Here is an 18,008-nt window from a genome sequence, read left to right as displayed (position 1 = left end):
CACCATAATGATTGTTTTCTCCTGCAGTAGATCATCCCTTAACTTGAATCATGATCATTTTGACGTAGGGACAGGCACTTGCACAGCCTCAGCACAACCAAGCCCTGCTCCTGTATCTGGGTACCAGCACAATACTGTTAGTGGTACAAATTACCAATGCAGAAATGCAGGCTCCACTAATGTTAATGAACTCTAATATTAAGTTCTTTTGAAGAATTATAATACTAAGAGTCAATTATTCCTATCAAGAAATACGAGTATCCAGAGTTAAAATATGTTTAATGTGTCACATTAGCTTGAAGTAATAGCTTTATTAACCTGGATTTAGAAAGAGCTTAAGAGTTTTTCCTCTGGATGCCTTCACTTACAGTGCCTTCAAGTCATCTTCCACTTGTTTATTGCACATGCAGGCTTTCACCATAGAAATTATCTTGAGCACAAATAAACTCCCTTCCTAACATTTATCCAGAAAAATGTGCTATTTATAGACAAGTTGATCAGCTCCATGAGAGGTGCAGGCTTAGCTATGACAGGGTGCTCTGCTCCAAGGGGCTGCAGGTGACAATAAGTGCTGAAGCTTCTTTTAAAAGGAGAACAAAAACGTGGGTGCAGAGGTTAAAAAACCCCAAGAACTAAAAACCAAACCAAAACAAAAAAGATCTAAATGTAGGAACAGATTTTTTTTTTTTTGGGTCAGGATCCTTTGTGCTTCTGAGAGAGAAAATGGATAAAGAAGGGTTCTAAACAGAGCAGAAATAGGAATATTAACAGAGTAGCAGTGGATGGACTTAGTGAGGTTTATCAGATTTGGATAAAGGAGAGGATAGCTATCAATCCTCCACAAGCTCTCAGAGTTTAAACGGCTAACATGTGTGTTCTCATCCATGATGAAAACACCTTGGCAAGCAACCTCACTGAAAATACTCCCACTACAGCCATTCAGCAATGCCTCCTGTTTCCTTCTCAAAGTGAGTTTAATACCTCCGAAGGTGCTGAGCTGACAGATATTAGGACCAAATGCTTCTGACATTTGCCCACTCGGGAAGCTCCAAGTTTGCCTGCCAGTGCCTTTCTGCCTGGTCCCGCAGCCAGAGAACAGCCCATCCCACATTCATACTCAGCAGTGACCCCTCGGCAGGGATTGCCAGTGTGCACCCACAGATGCAGCAGCCTACGTGAGGACAACACTCAGTCATAAGGAACTGGATGAAAGTCACAAATTCATTTCACGTGAGTTACCCAACAACCATCAGAAGATGGGAATTTGCCCTTGAATTAAATTTCCATTTTAAGAGCCTGCATGTGCACTAAAAATGTGAAAGACAAGCAAGAGTAGAGATGCTGAAACATCCAGCAGAGAAACACTCAGCCATTTCTAAATCCATTAATAACATCATTATGCTGAAATTATGTGGCATTCAGAAGATATTTACATTAATTTTGGGGGCTACCTAGAGCTTGAAAAAAAAAAAGCAGTTCAAAGCAATTTCAAGTAGATTTTTTATTATAAATAAAAGACTCCATGGACAACTCCTACTGGCAGAGGCAGCAGCAGCACTAAATTAGTGGTGGCAGCTGCCAGTGTAAAAATTGTTTTAATACCACTAACTCATGTTGGGAAAAGAATATTTTTTTCAGTAGCAGTTACAATTATCTTCTGAACTTGTCTCTAATGCAAGCCTCCCATTCAAAGAAAAAAAATGCATATACTACAGAGACAACACTAAGAGTTTCATACAGAAAACAAATAAGAGACTTTTGAAAACTGTCAAAACATCATTAGCTTAAAGGACACAGGACCAGGGGGCTAAGCACATTGCCAACTTAACACATGATAATAATTTATTACTTAGGAATTGTCCATGCACACGCACTTAATTCCACATGAAAGAGGAGGCAATGTAAGGCAACCTATGCCTTTTCCTTGCAAGTCAACCCAGCTGCAACTATGCCGCAGAGGCTCAGCACAAGTGCAGTAACCTGTTCCGTTATCCCTGGACTTCTGAGTCACATGCAGTACGGAATGGAGATGCTTTCAAAAACTTTGTGTTGAATCTGTAGTTCATTGGATAAGTAAGTCTCATTGAACCTTATACTGAGCTTCATACATAACAAACTGCATACTGGGTTTCATTAGCAAGACTGAGGCCAGCAGGTTGAGGGAAGTGTTTATCCTCCTCTAGCTGGTACTTGTTAGGTCATATCTGAAATACTGTGTCCAGTTTTGTGCCACCCTGACAGTACAGGAAAGGCATTCGCAACATGGAGAGGGTCCAGTGGAAGTCCAGCAAGATGGCTAAGGTGCTGGAGTACATGATGTACAAGGAGGGGATGAGGAAAATGGGTTTGGTTAACCTGGAGAAGGTAAGAGGGAGATCTTACTGCAATTTTCCAATATCTAAAGGCGTGATACAATGAAGTTGGAGGCCAACTCTTCTCAGAAGTTTACAGCAAAAGGAGAAGAGGCAATGGGCACAAGCTGTGACAAAGCAAAGTGTAAAAGAGGACAAAGAAAAAAATATCTTTACAATGAGAAGCTAAACACTGGAAGAGGTTGCTCAGACAGTAAAATCTCTGGTAAGATTTTGTTTCACAAAGCTGATTGCAAAGAAATACATGTATCCACATTTTACTCAGAACCACAAGACGTTCACATAAAATTCATTTCATTACACAACTTCAGTGAAAAGATAACGTGGGTTATGGACTGGCTAGGTATTAAAGCCCAAAATTCAGTTTTCAAATGAAGAAACATCAGTGTGTGCTTGCATGTAATCATTCAACCCTTTCACCAGTAATCTGGAAGGAAAAATAACGTTGCTGATATATACAACATGAGAAATAGTGATGGATAGGTGAATAACTACACAGAGCAAGAAATAGCTTCTTAATAGTCTGGGATCGTTTGCACAAAACGAATTTAATAATGACAAACAGAGTTATGTAAGAACATATTAGAAAGGTGATTCTACTTCTGCATAGACTCGTAAGACTGATATTCCCTAAGTTCTGGTGGTCTGTACAAAAAGAAAATGAGAAAATCAGCTGGGATACCAAAGGGAGCCACAAAAAAAGAGTCAAACATTCATTCAAAAGAAAAAATTTGACAACAAGAAACAAAGAACTAAATATGTTTAGCCTATCAAAGACAGTTTGAGAAACGGCTTGATGACAATGTAGGAGTTTTCATGGAGGGAAAACACTGTTAAAGAGCTCTTTCATTCAGCAGAGAAAGGCCTAGTAAAAGGCATTGGCCATTTAGAGACTGAATTTAACACAGTTTTAGTAAATAGTATATAATTTTCTCTCTGTCCAGTGAAACCAACAAGCTATTAATAAAGAAATGCCCAGGCCTATCTATTATATCCCAGCAGAAGCTAGCCTTAGTCTATAGGGCTACACTCCACAGGAGGAAGGACATGGTGGTAAGCTGCTGAGCTACCACAGAGGAAGGTCTGAACATTGTTATTTAAGTCCTTACCATTTCATCTGGGTATTAACCCTGACAATCATGTTCCAAACTGACTAACTATAGTAAAAGAATACTTAATTCTCCATAGAGTTCCAGCCAGCTCCAACTGGAGAATCCTTCTTTCCCCTCTTTTTCTAAAATTTACTGCTTAGCACTGCAAACATAGAGTGAATGAATTTGTTGGCAGGAAAAGTCATCCCTTTACATGCTATTTGTAATAGTCACTCTAAGACTTTTATATTCCTAAAGATGTTGCATATGTATTAAAGTATTACTCTAACTCACCAGGAGTGCAACCAGCCTCATCAATACCACTTTCACAATCCTTCTGCCCATCACATCTCCAGGATGACGGTATACACTTGTTGCTTAAGTCTCCACAGCTGATTTTTTCAGCTGGACATACTTGCTTGGCTGGAAGAATAAAATAAAGAAAAAAAAACCAAGTTAAACATAACTCTACATATTGCTAACATTGTTTACACTTTTAAAGTTACTTTTATTTTGTGAGGCTCAATCCTGAGACATCCCAAGTCAACATTGATTTTTGAGATATGGGTGCTTACATGTCTTGTATGTGTTCCCCAAAAGAGATCACAACACTTTTATGTTGGGAGGGAGGGAAGAAAAAAAAACTTAAACTTTAAAATTAACTCTAAACTTAAAGGAATTAGGGGAGAGGAAGAGAAACCTGATTTGTATGTGATTTCTACCTAGCATTTCCTTGCAGCAGGCTGCTGCTGCTGGCCATCCAAGTGATGCTGAGTTGCAACAAACTGTGCATAGGCCCTGGGGGTCTTTTTGCACTCCTGGGGCCTGGTGGCCCTTTCCCACCTTCTCCTTGCTATCTCAATCTGTGCATTGGCTAGAAATGCCCAGCTTTGTGCTGTGACTTTCCTTTCTGCAACATGCTGCTGCCTCTTGAATCAGGTCTCCTTGCGGAGGCTATCCCAGAAACAAGACCTTCCTGTCCTTCCAGCCTGTCCCTGACCCAGCCAATCCCTTTCAGGAATGTAACCATAGAGAAACGTGAAAATAAAACAAATACCACCCCTCATTCTTATTTTCAAGCTCAACTCAACCAAAATGAACTGACAGAGTTGCTTCAATAGATCAACAGGGATTTTAACTAAGAACCTAGGGCTGGTTGACAGACTGGCAGGACTGGAATACTCAGTGTGAATAATGTTCAATACAGCAACAGCACTGCCCGTTCCTGACTGCCTCAAACCCCCAATACACTGTGCTTTTGCTATTAAAACACTAGCACCCTGGACACAGCAGCAGTAGTACTGGACAAACTACTCTGAAAATACTACCTCAAATTAAGTCAGGAAAAAACCAATTGCCTAGTTTCAGTATAAGGGTTTACTTATATGTTTGGTATCGCAAGGCAATTTCTAAATTTAATGATAGAGGCAGATTATGATCCGTAAACCTGGGGAAAAAGTAGCAAGCACAAGCATGAACTCACATGTATTAAACAAACTGAACTGTAACTACCTAAATTAAAGGCAACTGTGATCTAAGACACAGAGACACAGGAATACCCACAGAAGCAAAACCCCCAGTACATACAAGATTACAACTATGAAAAAAATTCTGCCAAATTTATCTGGAACCAAGTAAGCTGTGAAGCTTGTTCTCTTATAACTGTTTTGCATTGCCAAATTTTTTTTTTTTAATATATACTAGTGTTAAGAGCAACAAATCTACATTTATTGTGACAAGGCTGCTTGAATGCATAATGTTCCACAGTTTAAACAATTGTTTAGTATTCTGGAATCATCATCCAGTTTGGCAGGATTTGCATATTAAACGGACCAATTTATCTCTTTAAAAAAATTATATGTTTTCAGATAGTTCTTCCATTGGTATTAATGATGATAACGCTATGTATGGCTACAGGTCTACCGGAAAGGAAAGAACCTAATTTCTGAATTAAAACTTTCACATTACTCTGCCCTGCTAAAGGTATTTATGAAATGTCAATCAGCTTCCCAAGTGCTGAACAAAGGAGGATGAAAATTACACCTCTCCCTTTCCACCTGCACAAGAAGGCTGTAGAGGGGTATCTTACAGCCCCAAAGCATCAATCAACCACTTAGAAAGCAGTGCCATTTAATTTCAGGATTCTTCTCTCTTAGCACCTCGAAGTGCTGTAAGAAGCAGTTTCTAGAAGCTGTGGGCAACCAATATATCAAGAAAAATTAGGTCCTGCCACAGACAGACAGTTAATAACAGATATAATGAGGTTTTATAACCCTGAGGCAAGACAGCATTTTTGTTGAAATTTGCTCACTGCATACCTAAATAACATTTATGAATGTTGCATGATCTACAGAGTGGGGAAAAAAAGGGATCCTTACTTAGGCTTTTTGATTATTTTACCAGCAGGTCACTAATAAAAGTCATCTGACAATGGAGAGGCTCCACAACACCACCCCATCAGGATCAACGTGTCTGCCAGCTCAGATTACTGCCCTGCCACAGGCCAGGACTCTTGTCCCGCATTTTCCCCACAACCGTGGTCCCTCTAAGCTGCAGGTTTATAACGCATGACTGCAGGGTTGCTCAGTGGCACTGAGCACTCATGTCCTTCCCCAGAAGTCAGATAGCACATCTGAAAACCAGGTCACTTGCCAACTGTGCAAAATGGTGTAAAATGAGGTGCTTGCCCTCACTCTCGAGGAAGCTGGCATGCCTCACTGCAGCTGAGCTGTCTGGACACCATCCCCTGAGCTGTATGCTGGGGTGCACCACCTTAAACACAGCCAAGTAATTAATGGGTACAGAAGGAAAAACAAATTTTGTGGCAGCTGACTGGAAACCAGCAGCCCCCTCAAACACGAAAAAAAAAAGGGGGGGGGAACTAAAACAGTCCATTTGGCCTAGAAGTACCACAGCCCCTCAGCACAGAGGGCTTGCGCCCCAAAAATACCACTTCTGCCAGCCTTACCCAGCCCTCACAGGTGTAAGTGTGAGTCTGGGGAATGCAACACAGAGAAATAAAAATGTGCAGCCAAGTCACTATACATTTTTTTAACACCTCTGCACAGAGCCACGCAAGGATTACAGACTGCAGTCTGGCAGGAGGAACCAGTAGAGGCGAGGGAGGGAAGGTGCAGAGGCCATCACTGCCATCAGCCCCTCTGAGAAGAAAGGCAGCAAATCTGAGGACAAGACAGCAACTTCTCAGAAAGGGACAGGGATGGCCACAGGCCATGCATACAAGGCAGCACAGGAGGCCTGGGGACATGAGAGAGGGGCACAATGCCTGGTTGCAAGGAAGGGACCCCAACCCCAACAACATGGCTGCCTTGTCTTCTAGGGACCTGCCAAGCAGCGTTGGTGAACACAGGGCTTTTTGACAGAAATACTGTACAGGGATGATGTGACTGGGGTCTCCAGCAGCTACCTGGGCTTTGCATTCCTCCATCAAGACCTCCAAAGCCTCTCAGCTCTGAGGTTCACAGCTCCATGGCCATTGAAACCCAGCTGTCCCCTCCCAAACGCTGCAGGTGGGAGTCTGCTGCTGGGGCAAGGTCACAGCTCCCCTATCCTGCACGCGGCTGCATATGACAGAGCACTCACACGCTACTGAGCTCCTCTTCTCCCCCCATTCAATTCAAGGTTGGGCCCTGTGATGAGGTTTGCTTCTACACCATGCTCCAAAACAAGTTTTACCATAAGCAAACACATGCTTACAATATGTGAGATAAAAATAACTTGCCTCACTAGATTTATTACTCCAAATGGACTTCCATGCTTTTACACTTCGGAAGTTTGTCTCCTGCCTGCATTTGTGCAGTGCATTCAAGAACAAGGTTTGCATTGAACTGGCATTCTGGGAAAACTGGGAGACCAAAGAAAGGCACGAAGACATTTGTTAATCAGGTTATTGGTCCACATTCCAAAAAACTGTTATAGTTCTTCTTGCTATGGTGACGGAAAGGAAAATTTACTGTGATGCTTAAGTAGGACCAGCTTCTTAATCCTTTTAGTAAATCTCCATTGAGAACTAAGTGGGTCAAGATGCATAGGAATGCTTTCCAACACACCTGATTTTGAAGAAGGTGAAATATAATTATAAAAATGGTATTATAACATACTGGGATCATTAACCAGCAAAAAGGTTATTTATTAGTCACAGTTTAAGTATAGGCATTACTTTTGCTTGGCTGCTGTGGGCAGATGCTTAATAGCTTTGGGAAGCCGGAAGGTTTGGAAAGGTATGGACAGAAGACTCCTATTTATGGAAAGCAATCTCTGTGTTAATCATCTTGCTGACAGAGTAATTACAGATATTTAGAAAATGTAAATCAAAGTTTGAACTTGTAGGGATGCAGCAACAGAAACTACTGTTGGTCACAGTTCATCAAATCTCTGCGTTCCAGTGGTTTCTGCACCCAAGCAATCGTTGCATGGAAGCCAGCAACTTGTAAGCACCGGCAGATAACAGATATGAAGGATCTCCCTAAAACTCAAAGCAAAATTTTAATGAAGATACCTCTGCATTTTTTTCAGCAAGTCGGGTCTGTTGCATGTGTCCCCCCCCACTTCCCCGGAGATGCTGCAGCAGTGCAAGTGGACTGAATGCTGTTGTCCACGCTATGAAGCAGGCGTTTAGCTACTGCAATCCAGACTCGACGTTTCTGTTTCTGCACACTGCTTACACAAACGCAGGCCTTTTGGTCTTACGTGACCAAAATGTTTGCTTCCTACTTTCCTCTTCATCACCCAGAAAGAAAAGGGTTAGCACTGTCCGTGATGGTGAGTGCTCTTACCCTGGATATATTCTGTACCAACACAAGTTATAGCAAGATCTGCCTTTTCAGAAAAGCACCATTAAACAACTTGGTTGAAATGTCAGACACATCAAGACCAATTTATCACAATGAACTGCAAATGCCAAGGATGGACAACAATGGTTTGTTTATAAGGAGACAAGAGCAAAGAAGACAAGAAGGTTCCATTTACTCACTACCGCCAATGGCACATTCTTCTTTTTCTTTACAGGAGGCTACAAAGTCTTTCAGAGAACCATAGAGCCAAACTGGCGCCCCACTGTTTGCTTCCTCTTGTGCCACAAGCTGTGCTTTTCAGGCTCCGGACATCATGTATATTCAAGAAAGCCCAAGAAAACAGAATTGATTTACTTTCAGAAGACCACTTGTCAGGTTCTCACCAAACAGGTACTCTAAGAGCATACACAAAATGTAATTAAGCAGCTTCCACTGGTGGGAAACCCACAAGACTTTTCATCAGCAGACTGAAAAGAACACTCTTTGTGGAAATACATCATCTTACAGGTCTGAACAGTTTCTCTATATCTGCTGAAATAACTCCTCACCCTCTGCAGACTGCCCCCTGTGCTTTTCCTGGGTTCTTCAGAAGAAAAAACTTCATTCTGCAACTGAGAAAATCCCATACTAAAATGGTTTAGTTCATTTCTGACATGACAATAAATTGTTTCTGCAAGACTTCCACTACTACCTTTACTATAGAACATAAAATTTGTACCTCCTTCTTTCCTCCAGCAATGGTTTAGTTGTTGGCTTTTTTTTTTTTTTAAAGGAATGGTTTTTAAGTACCTCCCCTCTTCAAATATTGTCCTTAAATCATCTTTTGCCTAGGTGGCAGTCCTATCTCAGAGATGTACCAAGAACAAAACAAATGTTCATACCCACCCATGTACAGGACTAGTATCTCTATGTTTCCAGCCAAAACAAGCACAATTGTTAAATGAGCAACTGTTCAGAAGAAAGGGAGCTGACAGGGAGAGATTGCTCACAGAAGTTCAGTACTCAGAGTTCCCCATTCCTGGAGATTTGTGATACAGAAAAACATCTCAGTCACAAGTTTGCATATATAGTTGGTTTTATATATATAAAAGTGTGTGTGCATATATATATTTATATGAAAATATATATGTATGAATGTATATCCCAGCCTACACTCACTATTGACTTACATCTGATACTTTCCCACTGAAGTATTTAGGGTGCATAAGAACCACAGTTCAAAATCCATCTTGTGACTTAAGTTACTGTCATAGCTGAAGGTGTGTCTGCACTGGTATTTTCCTTCCCTTGCCTCTTCTCCCACTTCAGCATGGGTGGTCAAAACACTGGCTTCTACCCTATTCACCCACTAATTCACTCCATAGCTCAGGACAGGTTGCTGTTGCCTTAATTTACTTCACTTAACCCTGCAAGACCCATCAGATTTTCTGCTAAAGAGTGTTATATAATCATATTTGTTGTATTTAGTTAATCTCCCTTATCTCCTCCTTATGCCAAGCCAAGCCCAAACCAAACAAAATCAAACAAGAGCCTCATTTACAGCAAGAAGTGTTTGTGTGGGGACAGCAACATCCACGATGGATATGTCTCAGGAATTTCTTTGGCATTGGTGTACAGAGTGCACACACTGTGACTACACAGGAACTCCCCTGAACCTACAGCTTCACGGGGTGCCTGTGTTTGTGTATTGCTAGCACATATATCCAAAACAGAACATGTCACGGGGAACGTTCGTCACAGAATTATTTCCACAAACGTTAGGATTCTGCAGTGAACTTCCCCTTCTGTGATGTAAAGCATCACTCTACGAGCATCAGCCCGCTGGGGTGGCAAGCTTTATGTGAACTTGCAACTTCTGAAGCTGGTGCAACTGCATCCAGTAGCAGTATTTGGTTTGCTTGCTGTATCTGTATTATGCATACACTTGAGGTCACTAAGAAAATAAAAGCACCTTTAAATTTCCAGTTGAAACCAGCCCAGGCCAAAATGAACGTCATGATCAGTGGTTTAAGTGAATTAAGATTACAGCACTCGGAGACTTTGAATGAGACCAAACCACCACCACAATTCATGCGTTTGTTGATGGAGGAGGCCGACCCATCCATCTGCTAGCACAGGATGGTATGTTCAGGTCAGAATTGGGGCAGGACCCAGGAACTTGGACCGCTGCTACCTTAGATTTTTGAATACGTAAGAACACATTTATGTGCAATAACTGTTGTGGGCAGGGAACTAGTGAAAACATATGCTTTCTACACAAAAAGATAATTAACTTATGGCCCTTACCTCTGAACTTTGAACATAAATTACTGTAAATGACTCAATAGACAGACTAGGAAAGGCTATTAAGAAACTATGCTATAAAGGTCAAGAAATCATATCATAAACAGCATTAACAGTTGATACATCCAATAAAAACTTTGATTCTGTGGTGTGATTTGTTTGATGGTGACTTATGTTCAGAAGTTCCCAGGGGAATGGAAAAGGATTTACACAGATTTAACTCCATTGCACTGCATAGTACAGCCCTTAAGTCCATTCTCGTGTGCCTGTAAGAAAGGCTTCTTTACTAGAGCATGGGTTAGGAGTCTTCGATGAGTCTCCAACTCCTTCTCTACCTAGAAAATGGAGGGATAAAATAAGCTTAGCATACAAAGGGTTCAGCACATCTAAAATAGATAGCATGCGCCTTGCTTTTGTGCAGATTATCACATTGGTGATTATCACCTCTGAGATCAGAGTGAAATAATCAGGAACTCAAAACCCCAGGATTAATCCTAATTACTGAAATGTAGACTCACTGGCAGAATAAAAGTGAGGTAGCTTTTATAGGAAAAGCATGTTTCAAACACAGACGCTACAAACAACCTCAGTGAAGAAAATGATTCTCAGGGGTAGTGCCAATAGTTTTAATAGGTAATACAAACTGTATTCAAGCACAGTGTAAAGAGACAAGAAATTTCTATAGTAGACTGAAAAGACAGATGGCATCAGGTTTTATAGTAATGAATAACTACGCTTTGTGCCCCACAACTTGAGTCACCTGCCCAGGTCAGGAAGAGATTCTTTACCCAAGTTCAGAGCTATCCTGGCATGCTTATGGTTTGTTTTTAAACCTTTCCCAGAATACTCAATATTGGCACACCTCAAGATAGCATGCTGGACAGAAAGGACCAACTCTTGGGCTTTCAGCACATCATTTTTCTTAAGATTCCTGATTGCTATGTCTTACCCATTTTAGAAGTCAAAACTACGATCAAACTTGGGTGAGAAAAGCATTCCCTTCCCTCAGTCAGACTGGCAGGACTTCAGCTGGTTTTGTCTTTCTGTAAACATAGTGAATGCTCACTTACTGCAATCATCTGAGCATGTCTCACCTAATTAATTTCATAGCTCTGCAAGCTATTGTTTTGATGGCACTTCTGTTTACCTGATATCCTGAGAACTGAAGTCCTTTAACTCAAGTCACTTGGCTCATTTTGAGTAAATCCAAGTTAACGTTAATCACCCATGGTAATGAGGAGGTAAAACTAGATGATTTCATGATTCTCCTTGCCCTCAAACTATAGGAAACTTGCAATACTTCCAGTAGGAGCCAGGCAGCTTTTTAATTGATTGTTTTTAACCTATCCTCATGGTCACACTTTCTAAAGTTTCTGAATTTACAGACTAAGATCAGATGTTTAACAACTGTTAGGTTGTTGAGCCTCCTTAAATTCCCCCCTTTTTTTTTTTTTTAACTATCTAGCACTTGTAAAATGACAGTGTTAGTGGTGTCTGTACAATATACAGTGACCTTCCCCCGCTGTCAAATCTGTTTGAGCACAGATTTTTAAGTATGAGAAAGATACAATACAGTAAGGATTTTCAACTCCCAAATAAACCACATTTCATATCTGCCATTACACACATGAGAATTTAAGAACCTATGGTAAAGGCTCATTCCCCACAGCACCTTTTATGCCCAAGCAACTTTTTACAAAAAAGTTCCCTTCCCAGGGGACACTAAACACCTCCAAAAGAGGCTTTGCAATTCCTCAGCGAGGTCAGTGCTTGGACTGCCTTGGCCTTTGTACTCCACCTAGCTCATTCAGCCCAGCTTCTTATGATCAATACTAGTACTTAGATGTCTTAGAAGTTAGTTAAATGTCTCTAAGCATTGATTTGGTCAGAGATGCATGAATCCTTTAATAAACTTGAATGAGATGTAACATAACCCAGGGATTGCAATGCTTGCTGCCATTTTATATAGATTCTGGACAACAGTAATATACAAAACAATACAAAAACTACGACCACCACCTACTTGTGATGTGACGGCACTAGGTGTTAATCCTGTAGCAGAGCTGAGTATGAAGGGTAAGACTCCATGTGGCAAGGCAGAACAGGTGTACAACAGAAACAAGGTTGGTGTAGTCCAACTCCATCCGAGTAAAACATTGTCATAGTGTGTGTACCCACATGAGATACCATGAGCCTCTTGCCACCTCTAAATGCTACAGAATTTTCTGTCTTTCCTGACATCACAGCCATATGGTCACGAGAAATGTTTATTCAGATTAATCCAGAGAATAAATTAATACAGCCCTGTAATGACAGGCAAGTGCCTAGCTTGATCACTATGAAGCACTGCCCTCACTGTTTAGGGGAGCACAAAGGGAATTTTGACAAACTGAAGCCTGAGGCCATCTGCCAACTTTCTGCCCTATTTCCACCAACTTTGGCCCTTTGCAGGTCTTACCTGTGGATGAGACAAATCCATTTTTTACCCTAGACTTAAAATGGAGAAATGTTGAAGCACACATAGAAAAATCCTGGCCTAAGAAATTTGTTGCTGATTTCAACTGAATCAGGAATCAAGTCACAGATCATGTTGAGAATTTGCTAAAATGGGTCCAGCAACTGCTCCATCCCAGCTAGTATCTCAAAGCCAAAATTAAATATGGAAACCAATCAAAATATATCCTTACCAATTGTGCCATTTACTTCCTTATATTAAGTCACAAAATTGTATTACTGCTACAATGATTTTTAAGAGGAGAATAGCTGTACAGAACATTTAGTTTTGTACTTTTATTAGCAGCAGTCATAAGGCAGACTAGCCCTTTTAAACTTAAGTGGGATAAAACCTTAACTTCCATCTGCTTACATGAAGAGTTAAAGGTACTAATTTAAATCAGCACAAAAGTAGCCTCTGTTGGTATTCATGGATAAAAAAGGGCAATGTCAGAGACCTCAAACAGATTGGTGCTACAAGTGCCACTGAAGCCCATCACATAGCCAAGCAGGACAAATGGGCACTGAGTCAGAAGTGGCTGCATGCTTCTCCCTGCCTTGCTGAAACCTTAACATGGTCTCTCCCTGTGAAATCACCAGACCTTCATGCCCTTCTTTCTGCTACACCTCTAAGCCAGGGCAGAACTTGTCTTCAAAAGCAGTTGTGACACACTAAGACATTTTCTGGCTACTGAAAACCTGAGTTTCCATATTAGAGCTCTTCGGATCATTTTACACTACTTAAAATTTTATTTTCCCTTCACTGTTGGGCATCTTAATAGGATTTAGGACCCAAAGGAATGGCGGAAAGATGTGCTGGGGAGGTTTAGGTTGGATATTAGGAAAAGCTTCTTTACCCACAGGGTGGTGGAACACTGGAACAGGCTCCCCAGGGAGGCAGTCACAGCACCAAGCCTGACACTCTTCAAGAAGCACTTGGATGACACCCTCAGAGACATGATGTGAATTTTGGGCTTGTCCTGTGCAGGGACAGGAGTTAGACTCGATGATCCTTGTGGGACCCTTCTAACTCAAGGCATTCTATGATCTCTGATCTCAGGTGTCAGCTGGCCATGCTCTTAGCTTGGAAAGGAGAGAAGATATTAGTAATAAACATGGAAAAAAACTTAGTCAAAGTAAAAAATGAGAATAGCTGAGGAACCACCTGTTCTTGGTGTACCTAAAGGAGCAATGTGCACTGCTGATTTCAGAAAGTTTAATAATTTAATAAACTGACAGTTGACTTAGTAAATATATAGGCCTGTTAGCAAAGCCCAGGACTCATACATTTTCTTTAAAGATAATTTTCTAATAGAAAACCTATTAAACATTCCCTTTTGTGACAGACATTTTTTCATGCTCAACCAAAAGTGAAGATTAAAAAAATCCAACAAAGAAATGGCTTTAAGAAGGTCAGTTAAAATATTGCCCTTTTTTCTCTCCCGAACATAACATGTTTTTTAAACTCTATTGTTTTTAGAGCTAGTTTGAGAGAGAGTGATGTACAACATTGTCCTGTCAAACCTCCCATCCCACCACTGTCTACATCAATAATTACCCTGTCAGTCTGTGCACACATTGCAGTTGTAATGCAGTTCAGCCTCCCCTCCTTTTTGCATTAACAGTAATGGCTAAGGTCAGGAAAAACACAAAAAGGAAGAAAAGGAAAAAAAATAAAATTGCCTTTCCTATAGCCCAGAAATCAAATTGAACTCCAGTCCTTGGCATGGATGACAGCAGAGCTCTGTTTCTCAACACAGATCATCTAACTCTACTTCTATCCAGGCTTGCCTACTGTGAAAAGCTAAGCCTGGCTGCAGACAGCCTTTAAAATCTATCATGATCCACTGTGTATCCCCCATGATAAGCAATGCCTGATGCTTTGAAGGCAATTCTGATTCAGGCAAGCCTTAGGAGAACAAAACACTCAAAGGTAACAGCTGACCCAGCACAGACTGGTAGCAATGTAGCTGGGAACCAGCAAAGTTCAAACACAGACATGTTACGGGAAGAAAGAACAACGTCAGAGAAGAAATGAGGGTCAGGAGGTTAAGGTGGCACAAGCTAGGCATGAATGGAAGTCAGCTAATTAACCCTGAGAAATGCAACTTTTGAAAGGAAAACTTGTTCACTGCCCTAGATCAGTGATTTCAAAGCCTTGTGGGCAAATATAGTTTTGAACAATTTTGAAACTTTCTCACGCAGCCACACAGCTGACAAATTGATGCATTTAGCTGCTGAACACAGCATTCGGGGCCTACAATGGCCTTGCTCAGCAAAGGTGCACAGCTGGAGAACGACTGCCTTACCCTTCCTCCACCGAAGTGTGACTTATTACCAGTCTTTTGTCATCTATTCAGCTATCAGCCTGGCTGTGTCAGCCATGTGCCTAAGTAGCACAGCCTAAATCCCATTACCTGGGTGTCCCATGGGCATATCAGACCCAACTCTGTAGCCCGGACTTATGAAGCCTATCCTTCATGGCCTGACTTAGCAGACACTGCCAAAAGTGCTATTCTGTAGAGAAACACAGGTAATAACTATATTTTCCTGATCTGTAGTAATACAGTAGTGCTTCTTCCTCTATTCCTAGGCTTTTGGTCTAAATACATTGCAGCTTTATGAACATCAACCTTCTTCACTAAAGATTCAGTGATAAAATACTCCAGATTGCAGCATACAATAAATCAATCATACCTCCCCGTGTGATTTGTAACTCAGCAGTTTGAAAGCATCTTGGAACAATTTCTACACAGATACTTTTAGACAAGAGACACACTTTTTATTGAATCAAATGTTATTTGACTGTGTTTGGTTTACAGATATGAAGGACAGAGTTTTCTAGACTCTTTTCAAATGTGTGGCACTGTGACCCTGAAACTGTTAGAAGTGAGTTTCTAAAAAGAATTAATTCTTTTCACTAGCAGTAATCTCGCTTAGTACAAAGACTACCAGCCACAATCACCTTGGTCAAATGTCAAATTCTTATACAAGCAGCTGAGCACAGCACCAGGACTGATTTATTTTTCTTCCCATATATTAATTTCTAGAATTCCCCATAATATGCATACCAGAGCGCTCCATTCCTATTACAGCAAATCCAGAAAAATTCCAGAAGGCGGCCTATTTCATACACATTCTGGCACATTTAAGCTCTCTACTTCTTTTGGAGCAAATTAATGCTCAACTCAAAATTAGATGTTTAAGCACAATTCAAAAACCAGTTCACCAGCCTGTATCACACAATTAACAAAAATCAGTTACGAGATGTCAGTATGACCTTGAAGACACAAAAAAGATCATATTTTCTAAGTTACCAAAAAATAACTTAAGTTAGAGAAATGCCTCTGCAAAGGTGTCTCTGTTTTATGGGGCAAGTACCCAGACTGGAGTTGAGAGTACTAAACAGACCAAAGCAAACATCCAGAACAATACTGGGATGAACCCACTGGCCAGCTACCATGGTAAAAGGGGTGTTGTGAAAACAAAAGATATGAAAAAACCTGTAATGATCTTCATGGTAAGTGGCTATACACTGTGACCATTTAGCAACCACATAAGCCAAGAAGTATATGGGGCCAACTTCCATCTCCAGTTCTTCCCAGAAAACCCCACTTCCATCAAGGCAACAGGAGAGTACTTAACCTGTAAACTGAGATATAGAATAATATATTTACATCCCGGCAGATAACAGATATGTAAACTGCATTATATAAATTTTCCTGTGGCAGTTACTGTCTCTCGTTCTTATCACTTAAGGAATAACTAGGAAATTTATCAGATTTCCTGAAGTCAGTACTATTCTGAAGATAAGCGTAGTTTGATATCTGATGAACTCCTAATGAAGATACTGTTAATTGTATAACCTTCCTTCAGTACAGTAACTTTTCTGTTCATCAAGGGCATGGAATAAACAGCTTCTCTGCTTTAGTGCATCCTTGTAATTAATAGTATATTCTTCTCACTTCTAAATATAACCTATAATGAGATGCTTTAAAGAATCCAAGCTGCACCTTTCACCGAGCACTTTTGATCAGAAGAAAACGAGCCAGAGTTTGTTCAGACAATGGAGCCTGCTTTAACTGTGACTGTCAGCTTCCCAGCAGGCCCAATATGAAAGGCAGCAAGCCTACTTCGAGCAGGTCATGGCAGCAAAACCTGCCGACAGCAGAAAACACCTTCCTCTTTCTAAAACACAGTATCTCTTTATCTCTGGGGATATTCTGCGCAGATCAGAGATGAAAAGAAGTATATATAGATACATTAGATATAGATAGTATATATAAAGATAGTATACATGGAAATCTATTAGATAACTTCTGCTTGGTGAATAATAATTAACTCCAATGAAAACTCTGCCATCAATCCGCTTTATCAGGCAGCAAGCTAATACATTGTGCAAAATCTCACCAATTACATTTTCGATCCATATTATGTGCCCCCTCTCAGAGGTTTCTCCTGGTTTCCCTTTGTTGATGAAAGGCGTATCTCCAAGGATCACAGAACAGAAAAAAGGGTTTCTTGATACCTCTGACTGTCTTTGGAGATCTACAAATGATGATCTACGGTTGGGGAGGAGGAAGGAGAGTGGCTCTCCCCAGCCAATGAACAAACTATTCCCTTTCAAGACAGGTATCTACTTTGATTTAAAGATTTCAGTTGGTAAAGATTTTTGGACAAGTCAGTCCACTTGTTTATTTACCACTACTGTTAAGAGCTGTACCTTATCTCTAGTTCTAGTGCTTATCTCTAGTTCTCTTATCTAGTTTCAGCTTCTGTACACTGGATCAAACAATGCTGTTTCTTGCTAAGCTAAAGGAACAACTGTGTGATGACACCTCTCCTCTGAGGAGACAGGTGTAAATCGATATAGGCAATTCTCAACCCTTTCTTTGACAAATCAGATAACCTTCTAATAAAGCATAATTTCTAATTCTATAGTCACGTGAGCCTTG

The 18,008-nt window shown here is 40.7% G+C and overlaps 1 protein-coding gene across 4 annotated transcripts in view; it reads right to left on the bottom strand.

Moving 5' to 3' along the window:
* The window catches only part of LRP8 (LDL receptor related protein 8), a 195,451-nt gene that overhangs the window by 39,488 nt on the left and 137,955 nt on the right, over positions 1 to 18,008 (bottom strand). For all 4 annotated transcript variants that reach the window (XM_075097591.1, XM_075097592.1, XM_075097593.1 and 1 more), the window contains exon 4: positions 3,758 to 3,886. In XM_075097591.1, the coding sequence (XP_074953692.1) occupies positions 3,758 to 3,886 (129 nt within the window). The remainder of the gene's footprint in view (positions 1 to 3,757; positions 3,887 to 18,008) is intronic.

This window comes from Phalacrocorax aristotelis, chromosome 6 (assembly GCF_949628215.1).
Source record: "Phalacrocorax aristotelis chromosome 6, bGulAri2.1, whole genome shotgun sequence".
Classification (NCBI taxonomy): domain Eukaryota; kingdom Metazoa; phylum Chordata; class Aves; order Suliformes; family Phalacrocoracidae; genus Phalacrocorax; species Phalacrocorax aristotelis.
Note: the sequence above shows the minus strand (reverse complement) of the source record. Positions and strands in the feature narration are given on the sequence as shown.